Source organism: Pan troglodytes, chromosome 23 (genome assembly GCF_028858775.2).
Source record: "Pan troglodytes isolate AG18354 chromosome 23, NHGRI_mPanTro3-v2.0_pri, whole genome shotgun sequence".
NCBI lineage: Eukaryota > Metazoa > Chordata > Mammalia > Primates > Hominidae > Pan > Pan troglodytes.
This window is the reverse complement of record NC_086016.1, coordinates 47,209,806-47,235,071: the sequence shown is the minus strand read 5'-3', so window position 1 is coordinate 47,235,071 and position 25,266 is coordinate 47,209,806. Positions and strand designations below refer to the sequence as shown.

General features: G+C 54.5%; 1 protein-coding gene across 2 annotated transcripts in view; it reads left to right on the top strand.

Moving 5' to 3' along the window:
- The first annotated feature begins 2,169 nt into the window (after positions 1 to 2,169).
- KIAA0930 overlaps positions 2,170 to 25,266 on the top strand; it is a 45,682-nt gene continuing 22,585 nt past the window's right edge. Inside the window, exons 1-2 of one of the 2 annotated variants that reach the window (XM_063807606.1) lie at positions 6,712 to 6,802; positions 7,655 to 7,723. Coding sequence is in view for 1 of the 2 variants with exons in the window: in XM_016939377.4 (XP_016794866.3) it covers positions 2,266 to 2,329 (64 nt within the window). In the remaining variant the exon portion in view is untranslated. Of the gene's footprint in view, positions 2,330 to 6,711; positions 6,803 to 7,654; positions 7,724 to 25,266 lie in introns of those variants that run through there. The other variant, XM_016939377.4, reaches the window with a different exon arrangement.

Sequence of the window (25,266 nt, the reverse complement as noted above, 5' to 3'; positions counted from 1 at the left end):
GCACTCGCTCATGCTGTCTGATCCACCATCCCCAGTTCTCACGTCCACCAGCCCAAACCCCAGCTCTCCAGACGCAGAACCAGAGGCCTCAGCCCTCATGCCAGTGTCCTCACTTTACAGACAGGGATGCAGGCCCACCGGAGAAGAGAAATACACCTGAGGCTGGTCACGCACTTCATTCATTCCCTCACTGCTCACCTTTCTACAGAGCCCTCCTGGGCCTGGCACTGGGGACACAGAGGGGTCAGATGTGGCTCTGCTCTGAAGAGTTCAGGAGCCAGTGGCACAAAACTGGGGCAGAGGCCTGAAGCAGGATCCAGATCCCATCTCCCTTCTGGGGCTCTGCCCAACCCCACGGCTCCTTCCCGCTGTGCCTTCCAGGAAGACCCCTGCATCCCCATCAGACCTCTCCATCATTCTTCGTTTATGCAGCCTAAATTTTCTTTTCTTTTCTTTTCTTTGAGGGGGGACAGGGTCTTGCTCTGTCTCCCAGCTTGGAGTGCAGTGGCGGGATCTCGGCTCACTGCAGCCTCCGCCTCCCGGGTTCAAGCAATTCTCCTGCCTCAGCCTCCAGAGTAGCTGGGATTACAAGTGTATGCTACCATGCCCGGCTAATGTTTGTATTTTTAGTAGAGACGGGGTTTCACCATTTTAGCCAGGATGTTCTGGAACTCCTAACCTCAGGCAATCCACCTACCTCGGCCTCCCAAAGTGTTGGGATTACAGGCATGAGCCACCGTGCCCAGCCTGCAGCCCATATTTATTTATTGGGCATCTAATGTGTGCCAGGCAATGTTCTGGGTACTGAGACAACAGCTGTGTAGTAGACAGGCCCCTCCCTCGGTAGAGAAGAGAACAAGTGAACCCATAGGTATCCAATGTGTCGGGAGGAGGCAAGTGTCACCCTGTGAAGGAGAAACAGACTAAGGAAAGAGAGAGGGAGGGAAGGCGGTCAGGGGAGTTTCTTTGAGGATGTGACACTCGGGACACAAAGGAAGCAAGTTACACAGGAATGGGGAGAAGAGGACTCCAGACAGGGGAAAGGGGGACCTTGATAGGTCTGGGGGTCCACACAGAGGCTGTGAATGCGGGGAGTGATGTAGATTTAGCTTTGGAGAGACCTGGAAATCAATGCTGGTCTCTCCATCTCCCCCTGTTCTTGGAAATGGACCACCAGGCGTGAGGTTTGGGGAGGCCACTGGCTGCTTCTCCGGTGTCTTCCTGTATCAGTCACAACTAGCACACGGAGGGATGCTGGCCAGACCTGGCTTCATCAGGATGACACGCCCAGCTAACCTCATACCTTCCCCTTCATCAACACTCCCCCATGTTGGGGAGGCAAGGCAGGGAAAGGTCCCCCATGGTGCAGCTGAGGAAATGGAGGCGCAACACTCGGCACTGTGCCAGGTGCAGAGAAGGGGGGCCGGAAGGGCTTTGCCACAGTGTCCCCCAGGAGACCACCTTCTGGGAGCAGGTGACCTCTTGAGGGGTTCTGCGGAGGAAGTTCCCAGAAGTCAGCCGAGGGGACTTGGTGGAGGTGGCAACGCACAGGGCGGGTGACAAAGTACACATCCCGTGGGGTAGCAGCGGGGGAGGGGAGAGGGGCCCTAAAGGGGCGGCGGGAGGGGCTCAGAGGCGTGATCCTGCTGGTGGGGCGTTTAGGACCGTGGGTGGAGGCGGGACCCCGCGAGCGGTTTGAGGGAGGGAGTCCTGGGCATCCGAAGATTGGCGGAGACTGACCGTTTGGAAGTGGGCGGGGCTAGGGAGGTCAGGGGGCGGGACCAGGGAGCCGGGGGTGGGTCCGGGCCGTTCAGAGGCGGGGCGGGAGGGGACAGGGGCGGGGCCGGGGCGGGGAAGGGGCGGGGCCGGACCGGGGCCGGGCCGGGGCGGGGCGGGGCGGGGCGAGCGGAGCCGGGGGCGCGCGGGCGGCGGCGGCGCGGAGGTGCGCTCGCCGGTGCTGGGTTTGTCGGGTGGTGGCGGCGGCGGCGGCGACGGCGACGCGCACAGAGGCGGACTGTGGCTTCCTTGGTGCTCGCGGCGGGCTGCGTCGGGGCGGGGGCGGCGGGGCGCGCCGGGGGCCCCTGCGGGCGCGGCGCAGGCGATGAGCCGGGGCCCGGCATGGCCTCCGCGCGGCCGCCGGGCCGGGCCTGCGCCTCGGCGTCCGCGCCCGCGGGGCTCCGGGCCGGGCCGCCCGCCCTCCCCGCCGCCGCCGCCGCCCCCGAGCCTGCGGGCGGCGCCGAGGCCGAGGAGCGCTCGCTGCAGCACATGCTGCGTGCCATAGCGGAGGAGCGCGGCCGTCTTAGCCTGCGCCGCGAGGTCTGCGGCCTCGGTGAGTGGGACCCGGGGGCGAGGCCGGGCCGGGGTAGGTGAGCGTCTCCGGGGCCGCCTCTGCGCGTCCGTGTTTCTGTGCGCCCCGCGCATCTCTGTCTCTGCGCGGGTGTCGTGGTCTCTGGGTCTGCCTGGGTACCCTGTCTTCCTCCATGGCCCCCCCCCCCGTCCCTGCATCGGGGTCTGTCTCTGCTTTCCGTCCGACGAGCGCCCTGCACCCCTGTGCCCGGGTCTCATTCGGCGTCTCCCGTCAGTCCGTCCGGGTGTCTGTCTCATCTTCCTCCTTCTTCTTCGTGCCTCTGCGGGTCTTCTTCCTTCTCCAGGAAGCCCGCCCCGGGCCCTCAGCACCGCGGTAGGGAGTGTGGGCGTGGGATCTGGGTACACCCTTAGCCCAGCGCGGCAGGGTCAGGCCCTCGTTGGGCTCTGGGTGGACCTCGCTGCGAGCGTGCCCTGGCCACTGTCTCCTGCTACCCGAAGCCTTTGTCTTTCCGCACCCACCGGCCCCTCTCATCCCTTGGCTGTATCCAGGGACCTGTTGGGCAATGGCCCCCCGAACCCGCCCGCTTGGCTGAGGGGCAGGGCCTGCTGCCTCTCGGTGTGATTCTGGGCTTTAAGTCATGGATCTGCTGGGGGGCGTGGGATGGGGGTGCCTCGTATTGTTTGGAAGGGCCTGGGACTGCAGGTGTGGGTGGGGTCTCCCAGCCAGTGAGGTAATCCATTACTGATGGATCGTGCCCAGACTGAAGCCCAGGAGAAGCCCCCTCTTTTGTCGTCTCAGGTTCGTCATTTTCTCCGTGGAAAAGACCCCTCCCTCCTCCGTGCAGGGAATGACTTCATACCACATTGTCAGCCACCCCCCACCCCACCCCCAGGCTAGGCTGGGGATTTCTGAGGGGGTGACAGCATTGCTGAGTAGGGAATGTCAGCCTTCCAGATTCACCCCTTCATTCACCGTTGGGGAAACTGAGTCCCAGAGAACAAGTGCATCTCCCTAAGGTCACACAGCTGCAGGGACATGGCAGTCCCAGGCATTCAGGGCCCCTCAGCAGGCCACACCCTAGAGGCTGGAGTGGGGAGAGGAAGTAAATTTGAATCCCTTTTGTAGGAGGCAGGCTTAGCATGGGAGGCTTCCCAGTGAGCAGGCCCCAGCCTAGCCTGCCCAGGCGAGCCTTTCCTCATGCAGGGGTGGGGTGGGGGGTGCTTATGAAGTGAAATGGACAAGAACTTCAATGGTTGACAAGGTTTCAATGGTTTCTTTCTGAAAAGGTGTCAAGATTTACTTTTGAGCAGAAATTGGAGCATGCTCATTCATTCATTCTGCAAACATTCATTGAGCACCTACTGTGTGCCACCGTGGCAGGCCCACCTGTCACCTGGCACCGAATATCTGAGCTGGGATGCATCTGAAGGACCATCTGCTGCAGGTCACTTGGCCCTGTTTGCTCAGCAGCTTCAAGCAGTCCCTCCCCACTCCCCTGTCCACACACACCTATTGTCCTCTGACCACCTTTACCTGTGAGCACCTTCTCTCCTCTTTTAGGCAGCCCCTCCCACAAGGAGGCTGCAGGGCCATTCCCAGAAGAACAGTGAACAGTGAAAATGGCACCTAGCATTTACTGAGCACTTACTATGTGCCGGGTGCTTTACTCATGCTGCAAATTTAATCCTGACACAATACTGACTTTGCCAGGGAGCAGTATTATCTCCATATCAGCGATGAAGAGCCTGAGGGTTAGAGAGAGAGAGAGAGAGAGGAGGCCTGCCCAGGGACAACCAGTGAGGAAGCAGCATTGCCGGGACTGACCCTCTGCCAACCTGACCTCAGAGCCTGCCCTCCACTCCCCGAATATCCCCAGCCAGGTCTTTCTGTGCCTACGATACTCACGCTGTTTCCTTGTCTCCTCTCCAGGCCTCCCGCACGTGCCAGGTCTCCCCTCTTCCCCTGCTGCTGAACTCAGTCCCTGCAGGGCTCTGAAGCAGAGAAAACCTGCTGTTTTCTCTGCCCGGAAAGCTGCCCCTAGTCATGTGCCCCACAAGCATCTCTTAAGTTTTCCTTTAAGTCTCAGCTCCAGTGTTGCCTCTCCGGGAACTCTTTCCAGCTCCCAGGCACACAGTCCTGTTCTGCCTGTGTTCTCTTTGTGCCAGGCACATGTTTGTTGGGACAATCAGGACAATTGTGGCCTTGTCATGGTCTGTGTGCTGTCTCCCCAGTTAGCAGGTGAGGCCTTCAAAGCCATTACCCAGTCTGATTCATCTTGGTGCCCAGCATGGGGCACATACGGAGCAGGTGCCCAGTAAACATTTAGTGAACAAGTGAGAAAATTATTATCTGGACTGGTAGATGAAGGGCGTGGAGGGCCACAGAGATGGGAATCTTAACTTCTTAGAAGGCCTCATTTTTGGCCGGGCGCGGTGGCTCACGCCTATAATCCCAGCCCTTTGGGAGGCTGAGGCGGGCAGGTCATGAGGTCAGGAGTTTGAGACCAGCCTGGCTAACACGAGGAAACCCCCGTCTCTACTAAAAATACAAAAAAAAAAAAAAAAAAAAAAATTAGCCGGGCGTGGTGGCGGGCGCCTATAGTCCCAGCTACTCAGGAGGCTGAGACAAGAGAATGGTGTGAACCCGGGAGGCGGAGGTTGCAGTGAGCCGAGATCACGCCACTGCACTCCAGCCTGGGCTACAGAGTGAGACTCTGTCTCAAAAAAAAAAAAAAAAAAAGGGCTCATTTTTCAGATGAGAGATTTGATGTTCAGCGAGGGGTGAGCTTACTAGGAACCTGATGCCCAGAGTGGAGCTCACCTCTCACCTCTCAGGTGTGAGTCCTGAGAGGAGCCAAAACACCAGCCCCGGAGCACTTCTGCGTCCACTGAATCATCAACACTCTCAAGCTGTGGGGGCGGGGTTGTGTTTGATCATCTCCACTTCACCTCTGTGACAGCCTGTTAGATTTATGAATGAATTTAAATCTCCCAGATTTTTGTTGTTGTTTAGCAAAAGCTTGGGTTACTCAGAAACCTGCTGTGTCCTCTGACGTTGTTTTGAAGGTGTCAAGGGAGCCTCAGGTGGAGGCGCTGGGCTTTGGTTGAGTGGTTGTCATTCTCTGAGTCAGTGTCTGTCTCTGAGATGGGACTAAGCTCCTGGCCCTCCCCACTCAGGGGTCATCGCTCAGCTCTCGTGATGAAAGGCACCTTGTAGATTTCACATCTGGCTTTTGAGGCTTGTCTGTGGCAGCCTCTGCAGTAGAAGGGGAGTTGAGCACTTGCTCTGTACTGAGAGGGGGCGGGAGTGTTGGGCCCTGATCCCTGCCTTGTGGGAGGGCACAGTCCATGGGGGAGACAGCCAGGAGCACAGGTCACTGTTAGCTGAAGTACAAACCCTGCTGGAAGCAGTGGGGCTGCGGCTGCCCGGAGCAAGATTTTGGTGTTGCATCCACAGGACACTGCTCATGACTCCAGGTCACAGATGAACCAGGTGATTCAGGACCCAGGTGTGCGATGCAGACGTTTGGACTGAAGGGGGACAAACCCTGCCACTTCTTCCCGGGGCTTGGGCCTTCTCCTGGGCCCTGGGCCTCAGCCCAAGCACACAGGCTCCCTTTCAACAGGGGCAGCCCACCCGACAGTTGGTCAGGCAACGTGGACGCGACCTGGGCCCAAGACCTGGTGTGAGTCCTGAGAGGTGCCGTGAGCAGGTGGGGCCCACATCCGGCTGCTTGTCTCTGCGCCCTGCCTCAGCTGAGCATTCTTGGAGCAATTTGTGCCTGGCATTTGGGGCTAAGGGATTCTCCCTGTGTCCGGAGTGGTGCAGAGAAGGGGCATTTTATGTTCATTCTTTCCTTTTGTCTTTGGAGTAATCCTGTGGGCTAGACATTGTTCTGTTCTTCTCTTTGTCCTGATGAGGGAACACAGGTTGGGGGGAAGTAAGGTGCCCCCAGCTGCAAGGCTAGGAAGTGGCCGAATCTTGCTGAGCCCAAGCTCTTAATTGCTTAACCCTGCGCAGAGGTGAGGCCCACCTAGACCCATCCTCAGGGTGCTGAGGGTCTGGTGTTCCAGGTTGTGTGGCAGCCTGGCCACAGTGGATGGAGGCAGGGCCCCAGTGGAGCTGTGAACACTTAGCCAGAGGCCACAGAGAATGGAGCCACCAGCGTGGCCCATGGGAGGGGTTTGTGGACAGCGTAGTCCTCAAGCAGGGCTGAGGCTGGATGGGCTTGTGTGGATGGAGGAGCAGAAGCTCACTTTGCTCTAAGCAGGGCTGTGGAAGTCGAGGCTGGAGTAATCCCTGGCTCAGAACTTGGTATTTCCCAGCCCTGGCCTCGGGAAGCCCTGCAGGTGTGATTTGTGGGGCGGCTGCATGGGAGGGGCCATCAGTGTAGAGGATACTGCGTGCCTGCCGCGAGCCGGTGCCTGACACCTGCCGCATTTCCTTCAGTCCTGCTCCCGGAGAGGTGGGTTCTGTCTTGACCTCATTCTGCAGGTGAGGAAGCTGAGCTTCAGAGTGGGGAGGGATGTACCCACAGCCACGTAGCTGGCAGGTGGCAGGGCTGCCGTTCCAGCTGAGGCCCATGATGTGCAAATAGCCAACCCGGAAGGGTTCGTGGAATGGGCCAGAGGAGTGAGGGAGACGGCCTTGCCTCTGTGCTGAACACCTGTGTGTGCTAGGCCTGCGAATGGGGAAGAGCGCTGTGCACCCTTCACCTCCCCCAACCCGCCATCACTTTGCTAGGCCAGGTGTAGCTGGGCATAAGTGATGGGGGCCGGGGGGCCTTTAGTGGGAGGTGCCGCTGGAAAGGAAGACTGTGAGCCCTGGCTGAGCGCTCCAGCCCTCGGGCCTCAGTGTCCTCATCTGTAGACTGGAGACCACAAATTCTCTAGGGACTTAGGGATTGTATGAGAGAAGTGACAGGGAGTAAATGAGACGTGGCAGGTACAGGCTCAGCACAGACCCCTAGTGTGGAGTCGGGTGCAGTCCAGGCTGCTGTTATTATCCAGGATACAAAGCACCTGGCGCAGTGCCTGCACGTGGAATCAGGGTTGTATTTACGCCCCGACGCTCGGGCTGCTTCGAGTCAATGCGGAAGCTCTCCCTGCGCTCCTTGGGGCCCTCCAACCCCACAGCAGTCAGAGCTAGTTGTGGGCCAGCGCAGCGGGGAGGAAGTGTGGCCGTGTGGCATGGCAGCAGAGCCTCTTTCGGTTCCTGGGCCTATTTTAAGGGTTGTGGGTTCCGGCCTCTACCCGTTCCTGGGGCTGGAGCAGCCCAGGAGGCCCTCTCCTGAGGCTGAGACTCTGTGTCCTTCCGGACGGAACCTGAGGACGCTGGACCTTACAGTTTAAAGGGGCCGAGGACCACAGCTGCATGGACGTCTTTGCAGCGGCCGCGTAGGCACCACTGGCCTGGGTAAGAATGCTGTGCTGCCCTGCTCAGGGGCCTTGGGGAGTCATTTCCGCCTCCAGCTTCCAGCCTTCTGCAGAGGAACTTCCATGGCATGAGCCGTCCCCTCACTGTCCTGGGTCTCCTTGCCTCCTTCATCGAGCTGGGGAGGCTTGTATCAGCCACACCGCTAGGCTGCTGTAAAGAAGCCCCAAGCAGGAGACTTGTTAAACATCCTCAGATTTCCCAAATTTTTTTCTAATTAAAAAAAAAATGTCACATGCACGTTACGGAAACTAGAAAATAGGAAACAATTATTCCTAGTTCCAGTTACCCAGAGACACACTATTAACTTTGCAAAGTCCTGCCCTCTGATCTTTCTAGAGGTTTTTTAAAGAGTACTTGATCTTCTCTATGCAGGTTTCTTAATCACGCTTTTTCATTTAAAGTTCCTAACACATTTCCCATGTTGCTCAGACTCCAAACATTAAATGCCTGCTCGAGAGTTGGGTGGGCAATGCTGTGATTTACTTAATTGGTCTCATGTGGTTGGAAACATAGCTGGGATCCAGTTTTCACTGTTAGAAATAACTTGCAGCAAAGCTTTTTATACGTGCAAAGGTGTCTGTATTTGGATTATGTCTTTAAGCTGGCCACCTGGGAGGCCATTTCTTGGAGGCTGCTGTGTGACCCCCAAGGGCAGGGGTAGGACCGTAGGTGGTAGACAGGTGTTCACAGGGCTGAAGGAGAACCCTTTTAGATAGCTTGTGTGGACTAGGAAGGAAGGTGAGCCACAGAAGGTAGTGATGGGCGTCCCCGCCGAGGGCATGCAGGGAGCTGAGAAAGGATCCAGCCTCAGACTAGACTTTGGGCCCGTGCCTTGCCAGTCTGTGATCCTCCAACCTTGTCTTCTTACCTGAGAGCTCTCCCCCTGGCGTTTCAGGCTTGTCTTCCCCGAGCAGGAAGCAGAGGCCCCCTCTTCCCCATCGGAGGACCGTGAGGCCTGGGAGCTGAGCCCTGAGCACAGGCCAGGCCAGCTCCCCAACGGCACCCACACGCACACTGACCTTCCACTCCTGGTCACCCCTCACTGCAGGCCACCCCAGCTTGCCAGGGCCTCAGAGACAACAGAGACGTTTGCCCCTCAGGGTCAGTACATGTGCCCGGCCTCTGCCAAGGCCCCCGGGTCTCAGAATTCAACCAGCCTCTCCCTGTCACTGCTGTAGACAGGAGCTCTGCAAGCCCCAGTCCAGGCTCTCCCGCTAAGGGTTCTGTGGGATTGGGGAAGCCCTGGTGCATAGCTGCAGCCCCTGTGCAGCCCCAGCCCCGCTCTTCTGTCTTCTGGAGGCCCTTGTCCCTCTGGACCTCTGATCCCTCCTGCATGCGGTGCTGGGCTAGGCAGGGCCAAGCGGGACTTGTAAACAATACGTCATCTAATCTCATAACCCCCGTCAGGTAGGAGTTAGCCCGTGTCTTACAGGGATGAAGCAGAGGCTCAGAGGGTTGAGTAGACCTTCCCTCGGTCATTTCCAGCAGCTTGGGTCTGGTGCACTCAGCTTCCTAAGAGGGCAGAGCTCACTGCCTATCACCCAAACCCGGCTGTCCTGCCCACCCTCCCAGCGTCCTGAGAGCAGCCACCAGGTCCCCTGGTGAGTCAGAGCCTAGTGAAGGTCCTGCCACCCAGGTGGGCACCAGGGCTGTTCTGCAGCTGACTTAGAAGCGTGTTTTGACTGGATGTGATTTCCCAGACTTTCCAGGTGATGTCCGCCTCTGGGCCTTTATGGCTGTGGCTGCTGTGCTGAGGGGACCTTTCCCACCCAGGCCTACCGACTCCTTGGAAGTGGGGCTGCATGCCCTGCGTGGCCTGTGCTGGGGAACTCGGCCTAGCACCTGTGCTTACTCGTTCCACTTGAACCTCAGCCTCCACTCCTTAGAACACCTCGCCTGCCTCAGTCTGCCCACTCTGTACCACACCGTGTCCAGAGCACAGAACCCTGGGGAACTTTAAAACAAAATGCCCATTCCTTCCCCCGACCTGGGCATCTGAGTGAAAGTCCTCCTGGGGGGCCCTGGAGTCTGTGGTGTAATTCATTCGTTCCCTCTGTCTGGGTGTGTCAGCCTGGGTTGGTGGCCACTGGGCTGTCTGTTTACCACCCCTGCCCCCATGTGATAGATGGGGCCACTGAGGCTCAGAAGCAGGAGGGACTGGCTGTGATGCCTTCCTCCACCTTCCTGATCTGGCCTGCTCCCAGCCACCTGTCCTTGGACCCACCTGAGCCCCAACAGCATGAACCTTAATGTCATCGACATTGACACCTGGCGGGGGTGGGTGGGAAAATTAACACTCCACGGGGTCCCTTCCTCACCCCCAGAGATACCTGTGCCCCTGAGTTAAAGCCGAACTCTGCACATCATGGAAACGGAGGCTGAGGTCACATACAGAGCCCTGGCTCAGCCCCACCACATGGAGAGGCGGTGGGCCAGCCTCCCCTGGAGCCGGTCCCCGCCCAGCCCACTCTACAGGATGAGCATTCTCCTGGGAAAAGATGTGACTCCAGGCTTCCTGTGCCTGATGAGCTCTACCCTCCCAAGGTAGGGGGGCAGTTTGCTCCCGGTGTCCCAGTTTCGGCTGAGGCAGCAGAATGCTCTCTGGGTCACAGCCCGTCCTGGGGGAGCTGGGATGGAGAGAGTCCCAGAATTCAACCAGCCTAGCCCTATCACTGACACAGACGGGAGACTCAGAGTGGACCCCGACTGTCTCAAACAGGGTGAAGAATCAGGAGGGCTGGCTGCCTGATCTCACCAGTGCTGCCTGTTGCCTCGTGGTGCAAGTGAGGAGACCGAGGCAGGTGAACAACAGGCAGAGTTCCCTTACTCCACGTGTCCATTATCTTTAATGTAAAAGGGCTTTGTATTGGGATGTGCTTTGAATCTTGAAAAATGCTTTTCACACTTGGAGCAACACTTATGGCAGAGAAAGGGAGAAAAGCAGAATACAAATCCACATGTTATGAAGCGTGTGGATTATCCATGTAATTATAATAGAGAAGTGCTGCCCTGCACACCCTCGTGTGTCCTCACAGCAGTGCTGAGCAGAAGGCAGGAGGGGTGTTGTCCCATTTACAGAGGGGGACCAGGCCTCAGAGTGATAGGTGGACCTGGGGTGAGGTGGCCTTGGACTAGGCTTCTGCCTTCTGGTTCTTTCTGAAACCTTGCTTCATAGGCACCTTTCCAGCAACAACAGCCATTCAAGACCCTTGTGCCTGTTAATTTTGTTTGTTTGTTTTGAGACGGAGTCTCGCTCTGTCACCCAGGCTGTAGTGCAGTGGCGCGATCTCGGCTCACTGCAAGCTCCGCCTCCCAGGTTCACGCCATTCTCCTGCCTCAGCCTCCCGAGTAGCTGGGACTACAGGCACCCGCCACCACACCAGCTAATTTTTCGTATTTTTAGTAGAGACGGGGTTTCACCATGTTAGGATGGTCTTGATCTCCTGACCTTGTGATCCACCTGCCTCGGCCTCCCAAAGTGCTGGGATTACAGGCGTAAGCCACTGCGCCTGGTGTGCCTGTTAATTTCTTACCTTCTCTGCAGTTTTTGCCCCTGTCTGAGTGTACATTTTTATGTATTTGTAGTCACCATTGTGTCATTCATGGAGGTCATATTTATTGAGCCCTGGAAATGCAGTGCTAAATTAGGGTTGATCTGACTCCTGGGAGCTTGGCGCCCCCTGGGGAGGGGGTGGTGGCAGGCAGGTACAGGCTGATCGTTCATGCCTCTGGCTTCCCGCCCCTGCCTCTGTATCCTGTTCACACACATCGCTGGGACAAGCCCAGACATCCCTCGGATCTTCAGGCCCCACTGCCAATGTAGGAGGTGAAAACTATCTTTCTTCCCATCTTAGGTTCATGGCTGAGGTTCCTATAACAAAAGGCAGAAGAGAGAAAAGTATAATTTAGTGTAAGTTTTACATGATACAGGAGCCTTCATAAGGAAGTGAAAATCCAAAGAAATGGGCTCAACCTGTGTATTTTCTTTCTTTCTTTCTTTTTTTTTTTTTTTTTTTTTTTTTTTTTTTTCTGAGACGGAGTCTCAGATCTTGGCTCACTGCAACCTCTGCCTCCTGGGTTCAAGGGATTCTCCTGCCTCGGCTTCCTGAGTAGCTGGGATTATAGGCGGCCACCACCATGCCTGGCTGATTTTTATGTATTTTTAGTAGAGAGATGGGGTTTCACCATGTTGGTCAGGCTGGTCTTGAATTCCTGGCCTCAGGTGATCCATCTGCCTCAGTCTCCCAAAGTGCTGGGATTACAGGTATGTTGAGGCACCGTGCCCAGCCTCAACCTGTTTATTTTCTATGCTAGGTTTGATAAGTGGGTCATTGTGGAGGAGTCTGACTGGATAAAGAAGTGTGATCTGGGCTGGGCGACGTGGCTCACGCCTGTAATCCCAGCACTTTGGGAGGCCAAGGTGGGTGGATCACAAGGTCAGGAGCTCGAGACCAGCCTGGCCAACATTGTGAAACCCCGTCTCTACTAAAAATCTAAAAATTAGCTGGGTGTGGTGGCAGGTGCCTGTAATCCCAGCTACTCAAGAGGCTGAGGCAGGAGAATTGCATGAACTCGGGAGGCGGAGGTTGCAGTGAACCAAGATTGCGCCACTGTACTCTAGCTTGGGTGACAGAGCAAGACATCGTCTCAAAAAAAAAAAAAAAAAAAAGAATGTGATCTGGGGTGATAAACTGGGGGCACTTAGCAAGGCCTGTTTGTTGAGATTCTTCTCTCAACTAATTGCTGTGTCTTCAGAGATGAGGATGCTCTTTTCCTCCGGACATAGAGAGGGTGCCTTTCACATGAGGGTCTCATGACCTGCTTCAGGGAGAAGGGCAGGGGGAGGGTGAGAGAGACCTTCCTGCTTCTGCTATTTTCTCAAATGCCAGCGTGTCGTATTTTGGGGTAACATGGCCTGAACCCTATCACCAACTGCCCTGGGACATCTGCTCCCACCTGTATGTGTCTCGGGTGCCTCCAGCTCAGCCTGACCAAGATGTGACTCGCTGCCCGCCCTGTGTTTGCTCTCCCCTGCACTCCTCAGCCGCAGGCCAAGAGTCAGCCCTCCCTTGCCCCTCAGCCAGCTGTGGCTGAGGTCCAGGCTGTGCCTGGGCTGTCTCCTCTCCCCACCTGCATTGTCCCATATGTCCCCATGTGGCTGTTCCTGTCACTGTCACCCAGGCTGGAGTGCAGTGGCATAATCTCGGCTCACTGCGCCCTCCGCCCCCTGGGTTCGAGTGATTCTCCTGCCTCAGCCTCCTGAGTAGCTGAGATTACAGGTGCCTGCCACCATGCCTGGCTCATTTTTTGTATTTTTAGTAGAGACAGGGTTTTGCCATGTCGGCCAGGCTGGTCTTGAACTCCTGACCTCAGGTGATCCACCCGCCTAGGCCTCCCAAAGTGTTGGGATTATAGGCGTGAGCCACTGCACCTGGCCCACGTTCACACCTTTAAGAACCTCTTGATGTTTGCCAGGCATATAGTCCAAGACCCTTGGTGATCTGCCCCAGCTGACCCCCTGAGCCCCAGCCGTAAGACTTGTTGGAGGGGGTTTCCCGAGGTCCCCTCCACACTCGGCCTGGAATCACCCTCCTCAACCCGTTGTTGGCGGAGAGCGGGGCCCTTGGCTCTAGGGCCCTTCTGTGGCCTCTTCCTGACCCGTTGGTGGAATCGGCCACTGCTACCCTTGTTCTTGGTGCCACCTGTCAATTCCTGCCCCTGTGCTGTGACACTGCGTAGTCCCCCGTGTGTGGCTCCTGTCCCTCTCCCACCTGAGCTCCCCTGCACGGCTCTGACTTTTCATCCCTCGCACCAGCTCAGAGTAGACGGATGCCTGGGCGCAGGCCCCTGGGAGTGACAGGGGGAGCTGCCTAGGGGCGCGTTTGGTGGTGGGCGGTGTGGAGAGGGATCTTTTGGGTGAGTGGTGGTGGGGGAGTGGAGAGGGACCTTTCGGGTGAGTGGTGGTGGGGGGGTGGAGAGGGATCTCTCAGGTGAGTGTTTGGTGGTGGGGAGTGGAGAGGGACCTTTCGGGTGAGTGGTGGTGGGGGGGTGGAGAGGGATCTCTCAGGTGAGTGTTTGGTGGTGGGGGGGATGGGGAGGGATCTTTCGGGTGAGTGGTGATGGCGGGGGTGGAGAGGGATCTTTCGGGTGAGTGGTGATGGCGGGGGTGGAGAGGGATCTCTCAGGTGAGTGTTTGGTGGTTGGGGGGTGGAGAGGGATCTTTCGGGTGAGTGGTGGTGGGGGGGGTGGGGAGGGATCTTTCGGGTGAGTGGTCGTGGGGGTATGGAGAGGGATCTTTCGGGTGAGTGTTCGGTGGGGGGGGGTGGGGAGGGATCTTTCGGGTGAGTGTTTGGTGGTGGTGGGTGGAGAGAGATCTTTCCAGTGAAGAGGTGATCACTTGTTGGGGAACTGGCCCTTGAGCGAGGTATTGCCCACACAGGGCCCTGCCTGAGCAGAGGCGGCAGGAAAAGGGCAATGAAGGTTCACACTGTAATTTGCTGAGCCGCTTCCGGGAAGTCACTGTAGGCCTCTGGGCTCCGTTCCCCTTTGCAGAGTAGTACTGCTTGCTGCTCTCTCTCTACCTGAGGAAGGAGCGAGGGTCAGACCTAGAGCCTCAGAGCGTGTCATGGAGGCTGCCTGTGACAGGTGGCAGAGCTGTGCCTCAGTTTCCTTTTATGAATTAGGGAGAAGAAGGTTGACCTGGTCACTGCTCACAGCCAAGGTTCTGGGACACATGTTCACTGGTCCACACTCTTAACCACTTGAAACCAAGCCACTTGTAAAAAGCACTGTGGGTAGGCAGGACCAGCTGCTCAGGGAGGTTGATGCTGTGTGTGCTGGGGTTCGGGGACATCAGAAGTGAAGGAAGCAAGACAAGCGAGAAGAATCACACCCTACTCTGGCCCCACAAAATAGAAATCGAACCCTGTCATCCCACAACCCTGTGAACTGTGACTTCACACTTTGGGTCATAGATTTCCTGCCCCAAACCCCCAGCTCTATCTGCAGGTCCCTCCTGCCAGCCCACGGATTGTCTGCATTGGCCGGTGCTGACCTGGGCCATCCCTGAGACCATGCCTCCCAGGGGTGTGGGGGTCTAGGATTCCAGGTTTCTCCTGATCCAGGGAGGAGGGAGCTGCCCCCGCACACAGTGGGAGCTCGTTAGCTGCTGCTCAACTCCCGGGAGCCCTCTCCCTGCAGCAAACCCCGATGGATCCGCCCCAGCCGGAGCTGCTACTGCTTTAGGGTACAGGGATGAGGTCATCTCTATCAGAGGCTGCGACAAGAAGAAGGCTCTGTGTCCAGGATCCTTCCCTGAAGTTCAGCGGGGCCCGTTCTCTCCCGGGGACAGTTGGAGCCAGAACCACTGCAGTCCCCTTTATGGAGGGGACTTCATTTCCTCCAGTGTTGTATCGGCAGCGTTTCATCAGTGACAGCCCGGTGACGTGAGGGGTGTTGTCCCTGTTGGCAGAGGGAGACAGCGGGACTTAGGCTAAGGCACTTGTGCAGGGTCCCATAGCAGCAGGGGATGTTTGACCTAATTGTCCTGGATTCGAGGCTGGTGCTGCCCTTCTCATGCTCAAACATATCCCTTTCTCCAGGGAAGGATGTTCGATGCCCTTTTTTTCCTGGGTGGGCCTGTCCTGGCATAGTGTACGAGGCAGAGCCCAGCCCCCTGGTTTTCACAATGCAGTGGGTCTCAGAAGTCAGAGTAGAGGAGGGCTAGGAATGAGGGTTGGTGTGGGAGTGGGCATTTCCGAGGACGCTGCCTGCGGAGAGCATGAGATCGAGCAGGGGACTGAGACCCCTGGGAAGGCAGAGCCGCAGAAAGGCCCAGAAGGCCTTTGCATCCTTGTCTTGTGTGGTGTGTCGTTGCCTTGCACCTAGTACATGTGGGCCTGCATACTGAGCACCTGCCGTGGGCCGGGTGCTGGGCACAGGGGTGGGTGGCATTGGCGGATGGGTCCAGCTGTGTGCCTGGCTCCTGGCTCAGGGCCCGGGCAGGGAGTGGAGGAGTGAGGGAGCAGCTGAAGCACATGGCCTGAGTTCCTCCGCCAGGGTTTGACATCTCCGCAGATATCGTGAGCTGGGGGCGTGGGTGGGCCTCAAGGTTCAAGGGTTCTGTGACTTCCTCGTGCCATAGAGCATGGAGGCGGGAGGAGGTGGAATGATGACTGGGCAGTGGCTGGGTGGCCTCAAGCCCAGGCAGTGGAGGAAAGGGCGGGGAAGCTGGCAGTGCTGGCTCCTGGCTGAGATGGGGCACCTTTGCGTGAGTGTCAGGAGAAGCTTGAGAAATTAGGAAGTGGTCCGTCAGCTGGTCGTGTAGGAGGCCATTTTCTGTGTCTGAGCAGAGCAGTGAGTTAGGATCTTGGATAAGGCCCCTGTGAGGATGATCTCACAGAAAACAGGAATTTGAATCTGGAGCCACTGTTTCAGCTTGAAGATTGTGCTTAGGAGATATTGAAACTGTCTGGAAACAGCTGTGGGGTGGGGGGGGGCAGCAGGTGCGGTGGTCACAGGAGGTAGGGGCTTTGTGGGAATTGTTGCTTAGAGGAGGATAAAGGACGCTTTCTGGGAGCCCCAATCCAGCAGGAGCCTCCCCCGCCATGCAAGGCACCTTGAGGTCAGGGTTTGTTCCCCCTTGTCCCCTAAGACCTCCTGCAGCGCCTGGGGCAGAGCAGGCCCGCAGAACTGGATACGAAGCCCAACCCCACGAGCTTGCCAGGTGCCCGGACTTGAAGGTCTCGGTTTCCTTAACTGTAAAGTGGCTGTTAGGTGGTCACACATGTGGCCTGGGGATTGTGAAAGCACTTCGAGGATTTCACAGCGTTGTGCAAGTCTAAGACAGGCCCATGAATAAAGTTCTGCCTGCCAGCAGCTGAGGGTGAGTGGAGAGGCTGCCGCGTGCTCTCTGAACGCACCAAGGACAGGGCTCGGCACGTCCTGTGTTTCTTGTCGTTCACTGGCTCTCTGTGGTGGATACTGCCCTGCGCTGGGCCCCGGACGCCCTGCCAGCAAAGGGCCTTTTCTGGGTGGGGAGGGGCCAGTGTGACAAGCCTGCAGCGTGGAGCCAGGAGCGTGGCTTTGCAGGCAGGTGGGGCTGTGGCCTGGCCCTGACAGGCCTGACTGCAGACCAGGCGCTCGGGCCTTGAGCCCCAAGTTCCTCATCAGATAAATGAAGGGAATTATTCTTACCTCTCAGGATCTTTGTGAAGATCAAGTGAGGCAATGCCGTCAGGTGCACGTGGGCACGGGCAGCACTCGGGATGTCTTGCAGGGCCCCAGCTGGGTCACGGAAGGCCGGTGCTGGGGTGGGGCGGTAAGGAAGGCACCCCGAGGGGGTGACTGCAAAGGCGGAGGTGGCCACTGAGCCGACCTGCACAGGCCAAGTTGGAATGGGCGCCGTGCTTGTGCCCTGTGCCCTGTGGTGTGGTCGAGACCTGGTGAGAGGGAGCAAGGCTCTCCAGGGGGATGCAGGGCGTTTGGTCAGAGAAGAAGGGCCAATGCTGGCTGGAACATCGGGGACCACATGGCAGATGCGGGGGCTGCCTGGAGAGCCTGGCTTGCCTGGTAAGGGAGCCTGGACTTCTTCCAAAGGAAGATGTGAAACCAGGCAGGGGTTTTAGGCACGCAACGTGGAGACCCTACGCTTCCCTTTGGTCAGAGGAGAGGGCATGGCACTGCTCACGTGGGGACTCAATGGTCCAGCTCCCCTCCCCCAAGTGCCTTGTCAGAGCAGCCAGGGGCCTCCCTGGACAGTGCCTTTGTTTTCTGTGCCCCGAGGGAGGGAGGCCCTCAGCTGGAGAGGCTCTGGGAGAGGCTCTGCGAGGCACGAGTGGATGAAAGGCCTATTGAGGGGCCACAGAAGCCCATTCAGCCGGCCCTGGCTGCCTGGGTGCGGAGGCTTACAGAGGGCGAAGGGCCGTCTGGACTCTCCCCAAAGAGTCCAGTTGACCCCCACCTTTGGACCATGACCAGGGCCAAGTGGAGTCTGTTGCTGAGCCCGGTGTTCTCTGGAGAGGACCCTCTCAAGGCCCTTGACCCAGACAGTCCCGGGACAGGCACCCAGCATCTGCAGGCCACCCCACGGCAGACGCCTTCTCAGCCCCCTCCCCACCAAACACTTCAGGGGTCCCCAGCCCTCTGGGGATAACACAGAACCCCTGACCCAGGGAAGAGGGCCCGGCCCCTCCAGCTCTTCTTCCCACTCCACTTCCTCAGCCTCAGGGCTGATCCACCATCCTGGCCTCACTCATCTTCCCCCAAGGGGAGCGTTGAATGCCGTCCACCTTTGCCTGCTTGATTCCTAGTTTTCCTTGAGTCTCCAGCTGACTGGCATTCCCTGTCCAGGCACCACCTTCCCCTACTGGCCCCTGCCACAGCTAGCATCTCACTTCTGTCTGTGTTACTTAAAATTCATCCTGCTTCCACTGAAGCTGGGGATGGCGGGGGCAGCAGGGACCGCATGAGACCAAACTAACTGATGTGAGGACGAGTGGGTTCAAACACCAGCTCCAACCGCGGGAGCCGGGCAGTCTCCCTCCTGCCACGTCCTCATTTGTAAAATAGACTGCTTCAGTTGTTGTGAGATCAAGAGCGTCAGGCCCCAGTGCTTAGCACCACGCCTGGCACACAGGCAGCCCTGGGTGTATTTGTAAACATGCCGCAGAATATTTGTAAAACAGGACAACGTTATTCTGGCCTCACTTTTTTTTGTCTTTGTTTTATTTGCGGGATGAGGATCTGTGCACTGCACCACTCTTAACCCTTCACTGTGGGCATGTGCGTGTAATTCCTTCAGTCTTTCCTCCTAGGCATTTTTTAAAATAGACAGTTTCCTTCATTTAAGTATTCAGGTATAATTTTGTGTCCTGGCTTTTTTCCTCTACCATGAGCGTTTTTCCAAGTAACTGCATTGTTAGAAATATTTTGGTTACTTTTTGGATAGGTAAACGTGCTCAGGGTACAAAATACAAAAGGTTTGAGAAGGTTCTTAATGAAAACACTGAGTCTTTCTCCTTCATAGTTTTTCTCCCCAGAGGCCATGAGGATACTAGTAATGATGTAATAATACTTTCCCACCCTGGGTGCTGGCTCAGTGGTTACCCTGGGTGCTTATCTGGTGCTGATCCTGGGTGCTCATCTGGTGCTGATCCTGGGTGCTCATCTGGTGCTGATCCTGGGTGCTGTCTCAGTGCTGACCCTGGGTGCTTATCTGGTGCTGATCCTGGGTGCTCATCTGGTGCTGATCCTGGGTGCTGTCTCAGTGCTGACCCTGGGTGCTCATCTGGTGCTGTTCCTGGGTGCTGGCTTAGTGCTGACCCTGGGTGCTGGCTTAGTGCTGACCCTGGGTGCTGGCTTAGTGCTGACCTTGGGTGCTTATGTGGGGCTGACCCTGGGTGCTTATCTGGTGCTGATCCTAGTTGCTGGCTCAGTGCTGACCCTGGGTGCTTATCTGGTGCTGATCCTAGGTGCTGGCTCGGTGCCAGCACAATTTTAAAGGCTTCACGTGGATGGACTAACTTTCAACAACCCAGGAGGTAGATACCATTGTTACTGCCATTTTACAAGTCAGGAAACAGGCACCAGGAGGTTTGGATTTGTCTGTCGCATGACCAGAACTGCTAGAGCCAGGATGGACCCTGACAATCTGGCTTCCTCACCTCCCTTCTCTTCCGCAGGCTCCAGCAAGCATTGGAGTCATCTTCAACGATTGGCTTTAATAGGAAAAACCTCTAATATTCATTTATTCTAGAGAACTTTCTTCCTTGGAACAGATAGAGTTGCTTCAATCTTTTTTAATTGCTGCGTAGTGTTCTGTTCTGTGAATGTCTTATAAGTTAGTTTATTTAATTACTATCCCTATTGATAGGACAACTCCACTGTTTTGCCAACAGTGCTGTAATGCTTAAAGAATTTTATGTAGGTGGTAGGTAGTGAGACCACAGGGAAAAATTCATCTGTGGGATCGTTGGGTCAGAGGTAAAATGCGTTTGTGATTTTGACCGTCTGATATTTTTGGCAGTTTACGTTCCTACTGCAGGATATAAAGTCCCTGTTTCTCCACATCCTCTTTGACCTGAAGTATTGTCAGGTATTTTGATCTTTGCAAACCTGATAGGTGGAAAATAGAATTTTGAGGCTTTAATTTACATTTCTCTAATTGTGTCAAGCTGAGCATGTTTTTGTGCTCTAAAACCACTTATATTTCCTTCTGCTTTCCGTGCCATTTTATTTTCTTATGCATTGTGTACAACTTAGTATTTGTTAAGGAAATTGCCCTCATGTAAGAGTTCCGTCTGTGTTTCCAGTGTGGTATTTGTTTTTTGCTTTGTTTATGGTGTATGTGTGTGGTGGGGGGGGGGGGGCGGGGGTGGTTTTTTTTCCCTATAGAAATTTTTAATTTTTGGCCAGGCCCAGTGGCTCATGCTTGTAATCCCAGCACTTTGGGAGGCCAAGGCAAGTGGATTGCTTGAGCTCAGGAGTTTGAGACCAGCTGGACAACATAGTGAGACCTCATCTCTACAAAAAATACAAAAATTAGCCAGGTGTGGTGGCGTGCGCCTATAGTCCCAGCCACTTAGGAGGCTGAGGTGGGAGGATCACTTGAGCCTGGTGAGGTCAAAGTTGCAGTGATTGTGCTACTGGACTCCAGCCTAGGTGACAGAGTGGGACCCTGTCTCAAATAAGAGAAATTTTAAGTGTTTATGTAGTTTGATTGATCATTCTTTTCCTTAATAGCTTTTATGTTCTCCTTAGAAAGGCTTCTCCCTCTCTGAGGGAATAAAAAATCCTCTCATGGTTTTTCTTTTTTATAGTTTTACTTTTAACATTAAAAGTTTTGATCTTTTTGGAATTTATTTTGGCTTGAGCAGGGACCCAACCTTATTCTTTTTCCTCAGCAAGCCACTTGTACCAAGACCAATTGTGGAAGAATAATCTACATCCTATTGATTTGAAGTGCTGTCTTCATAAAAACTCTTGGCCAGGCGCAGTGGCTCATGCCTGTAATCCCAGCACTTTGGGAGGCCGAGGCGGGCAGATAACCTGAGGTCGGGAGTTTGAGACCAGTCTGGTCACCATGGTGATACCCCGTTTCTACTAAAATAGAAAAATTAGCCTGGCGTGGTTGCGCATGCCTGTAGTCCCAGCTACTCAGGAGGCTGAGGCAGGAGAATCGCTTGAACCTGGGAGGCAAAGATTGTTGTGAGCCAAGATCGTGCCACCGTACTCCAGCCTGGGCAACAAGAGTGAGACTCTGTCTCAAAAAACAACAACAACAACAACAACAACAAAAACCCAGTTATTGTGTGATTGAGTTTTGTGTTTTTGCTTTCTATTCTGTTCCATTGATCTGTCCAGTCATGTACTGATACCACTTTGCTTTCATTAATCATTTAATTCATTTATTCAATTAGCAAATATTTATTATGTCATATATGCCAGAAGCCATTCTGGAAACTAAATGTATAGCATTGAACAAAATGATCATAGAGCAAAGCTAATGATGTGTTCATGGAGCTTAAGTTCTGGTAGGGCATCTGCGTGAAAACATACATCAGCTTTGGTAGGGCAGGTGTTGGCAAACTATAACCCTAAATCCGGACTGTTTCCTGTTTTTGTAAAGAAACTTTTATTGGAACATAGCCATGTCCATTTCCTTACATATCGCCATGGCATGCCATTTCTTTACGTACTGCCATGCCATTTGCAGCTATGGTCTGCAAAGCTGTAGATATTTTCTCTCTGGACTTTCATGGAATTTGCTGACTCCTTTGCTAGGGAAAGACTGAAAGTAAACAGAATAGGCAAAATATATATTCAATAGTGACAAGTGCTGTGGAGAAAAATCAAGCTGGAAGTGGGATAGGGCATATTGAGGGTGGGATTTGCAATTTTAAATCAGGTGGTTTGCGAAGGCCTGTCTGAGAAGGTGATAGTTCAGTAAAGAGCCTGGGGGCAGGTCAGGAAATAAGCTTGGTGGAGGAATTTGAGCTGAAAAGTGACGAGAACTGATGTGTGTTCTAACAGTGGGCAGGGTGGAAATGCAGAGACCAGTGAGCAGGCAGTGATGGTGATACAGGCCAGGATGGCTTAGCACAAGGTGGAAGCAGTGTTTTGTGAGAAGTGGGTGGGGTTGGGGGGGCTGGGCACAGTGGCTCACACGTGTAATCCCAGCACTTAGGAAGGCCTAGGTGGGAGGATTGCTTGAGCCCAGGAGTTCAAGACCAGCCTGGGCAACATGGCGAAACCCTGCCTCTACAAAGAATACAAAACACAGCTGGGCATGGTATTGCATGCCTGTAGTCCCAGCTACTTGGGAAAGTAAGGTGGGAGGATCGCTTGAGGCTGGAGGTCGAGGCTGTAGTGTGTCGTGATCATAGCACTGTGCTCCAGCCTGGGCGACGTAGACCCTGTCCCAAAATAAAATAATAAATAGAAATCAAGAATGGGTGTTGAATTTGATTGAATGCTCCTTCAGCATCTGTGGAGATAATCCTGTGTTATTTCTCTTTTGAGCTCTAAATAGATATGAATATATTAATAGATTTTCTAATATTGAACCTTTTTTTTTTGGAGACTGAGTCTCTGTCGCCAGGCTGGAGTGGCCCGATCTCGATCACTGCAACCTCCGCCTCCTGGATTCAAGCAATTCTCCTGCTTTAACCTCCTGAGTAGCTGGAATTATAGGCACCTGCCACCACACCCGGCTAATTTTTTTGTATTTTTAGTAGAGACGGGGTTTTACCATGTTTGCCAGGCTGGTCTTGAACTCCTGACCTCAGGTAATCCTCCCGCCTCGGCCTCCCAAAGTGCTAGGATTACAGACGTGAGCCTCCGAGCTTGGCCTAGACCATTCTTTATTCCCAGTTAAATCCTGCTTGGCCAATGGCATATATTTTTAATAAGTTGCTGGATTCTTTTAAATACTGTTTTTAAGATTTTTGTCTTGACATCTGTGAGATTAGCCTGTAATTTTCTGTGTGTGTGGTCTTCGAAATCAATACTGTGCCTCCTTGTGAAAAAGAATTGGCATGTTTCTTAGGCTCTGAAGTTGTGTGAGTAGCCCTGAAGCTAGCTGTCTGTTTCCTGAAAATCTGATAGGATTGCCTTCCCAAAATCACTTCTTGGGCTGGGCGCAGTGGTTCACACCTGTAATCCCAGCACTTTGGGAGGCCAAGCAGGCGGATTGCTTGAGCTCAGGCGCTCAAGACCAGCCTGGGCAACATGGTGAAACCTGTCTCTACCAAAAATACAAAAATTAGCTGGGTCTGGTGGTGCATGTCTGTGGTTCCAGCTACTCAGGAGGCTGAAACAGGAGGATGGCTTGAGCCCAGGAAATGGAGGTTGCAGTGAGCCGAGATCACATGATGTTATTCCAGCCTGGGTGACACTGAGACTCCATCTTAAAAAATAAAAAAAAAATAACTTCTTGGCCTGCTGTGTTAATGTACTTTTTTGGGAGATAGTTCTTGGACATTTTTCTTTATTTAATACAGAACCATCATTTTTAATGGCTATAAACTATTTTAATCAGGGCTTTACCATAACTTGCTTGTGTGGTTTAATGGTTTAATCCTTTTCTAAAAAAGGATTGGGGTGGGTTTCAAGGAATGCCTCCTAAAGTAATTCGCAATTATTCCCAGGGTCTGGTTAGTGGAAAATGTTCCAAGTTATCATAGTAACCACAGTGGCAGTTGTCATTCATCGTTTCTAAGTGCGTGTTGCACTGCTGAGCACTGTGTAGGAGCTCATTTGGTCTCCATGGTAACCGTAGGAGGCAGCTGTTCTGATTTTACTGATGAGGAAACTGAAGGTCTGAGAGGTTCAGTCACTTACCCACGTGGGCAGTGCATCACAAATGGGAATCAAGTCTGCTCTTGAACTCCAATCTGACAGTCTTCCCCCATCCCGTATTGTGATTGGATTCACGTGAAATGCCTCGAAAGCTAAAAGTTTCCCTTCCTTTTCAGTGTGCATCTGAAGAACCATCCCCATGGAAAATAATTAAATTATGTTAAATTGGCACTCGGCTGGGAAGTGGATCCCACAGCCCCTGTGCATGAAGCTCTTGTCTGAAGTTCTTCCAGGGGTTCTTACACTATCCCAGGAAGCCCTGATGGTGCTTCAGGGCTCAGAGTGGCCCCTGTGAGCCCACCCCGCTGGGGACTCAGAAGTTGGGGGAGGGGGGAGGTCTGAAAGCCTGAATTGCTTTCCTAGTTGTTCACCAGGTGACCCCCGGGTTCACTTAATTTCTGCATTTGTAACATAGCTGGGAGAATCCTCGTGCAGGGCCAGGCTAAGGATAAGGATGTGGGCTTATCCAGGAGAAGGATATGGGCTCTGTTGGAGGGGCTGGGTTTGTGTCTCAGCTCCTGCACACACCATCTAGCCACTAGAGTCTCAAGTTTTGGTTGAAAATGAAGACTGACGTTTGAACCTAAGCTGAGATTGTCCCCACCTCATAAAGTTGCCATGAGGATCTGAAAAGACAATGGGTGAAAGGGCTTTATAAACTGTAGGGTGGGCCAAGCGTGGTGGCTCACACCTGTAATCCCAGCACTTTGGGAGGCTGAGGCAGGCGGATCACCTGAGGTCAGGAGTTTGAGACCAGCCTGGCCAACATGGTGAAACCCCATCTCTACTAAAAAAAAAAAAAAAAAAAAAAAATCAAAAAAATTAGCTGGGTGTGATGGCGCATGCCTGTAATCACACCTACTTGGGAGGCTGAGATGGGAGAATCACCTGAACCTGGGAGGCTGAGGTTGCAGTGAGCCGAGATCGTGCCATTGCACTCCAGCCTGAGCAACAAGAACAAAACTCTGTCTCAAAAATAAATGAATAAATAAACACACTGTAGGGTGCAGGGCACGCGCGAGCTGTCATCACGTTCCTCGCTCCTGAAACCAGCACCGTTGAGCTCTTGGTGCTGTCATGCCACCAGTCCAGCGTAGTGCAGAACCGGGAGGAGAGTTAGTGGCAATTCAGAGGTGGCAGACACCGCACTGGGGTGTGGACGGCCCAGGCTTAGTGCTCACTTCCCACGCGCCCTCTCCCCTGCTAGTCCCTGGAGTCACTCACCTGGAAAGGGCTCTTCCAGTTCTGGAGTTCGAAGAGAGTGACTTACAGAAGCAGGTCACTCGCTTGAGGCAGGGGAGACAGCTGGATCACCAGAACTCCTGGCAAATATCAGTTTTCCTGGTCCAGGCCATTGTCATTATTCACGGATTCACCTACTCACTGAAATTTATTTGTAACCCTAAAATCAGTACTCATGGCACTTTCGGGTTAATGACTGACATTCATGGAGTGTCGAAAAATTCCTTACCTGACACAGGTTTCCAGCTGAGGTCAGACAAGGCGATGCTCCGTCTCACACTGTAAAGAAGTGTCCTTTTTGCAGTCTAGTTAGTGCCATGTATTTTGCATTTTTTGTGGGTTTTGTCAGTGCTTTAAAATGGCCCTGGGCTGAGATGCTTTCTAGTCCCAGGCACAAGATGGCTGTGATGTACTTTATGGAG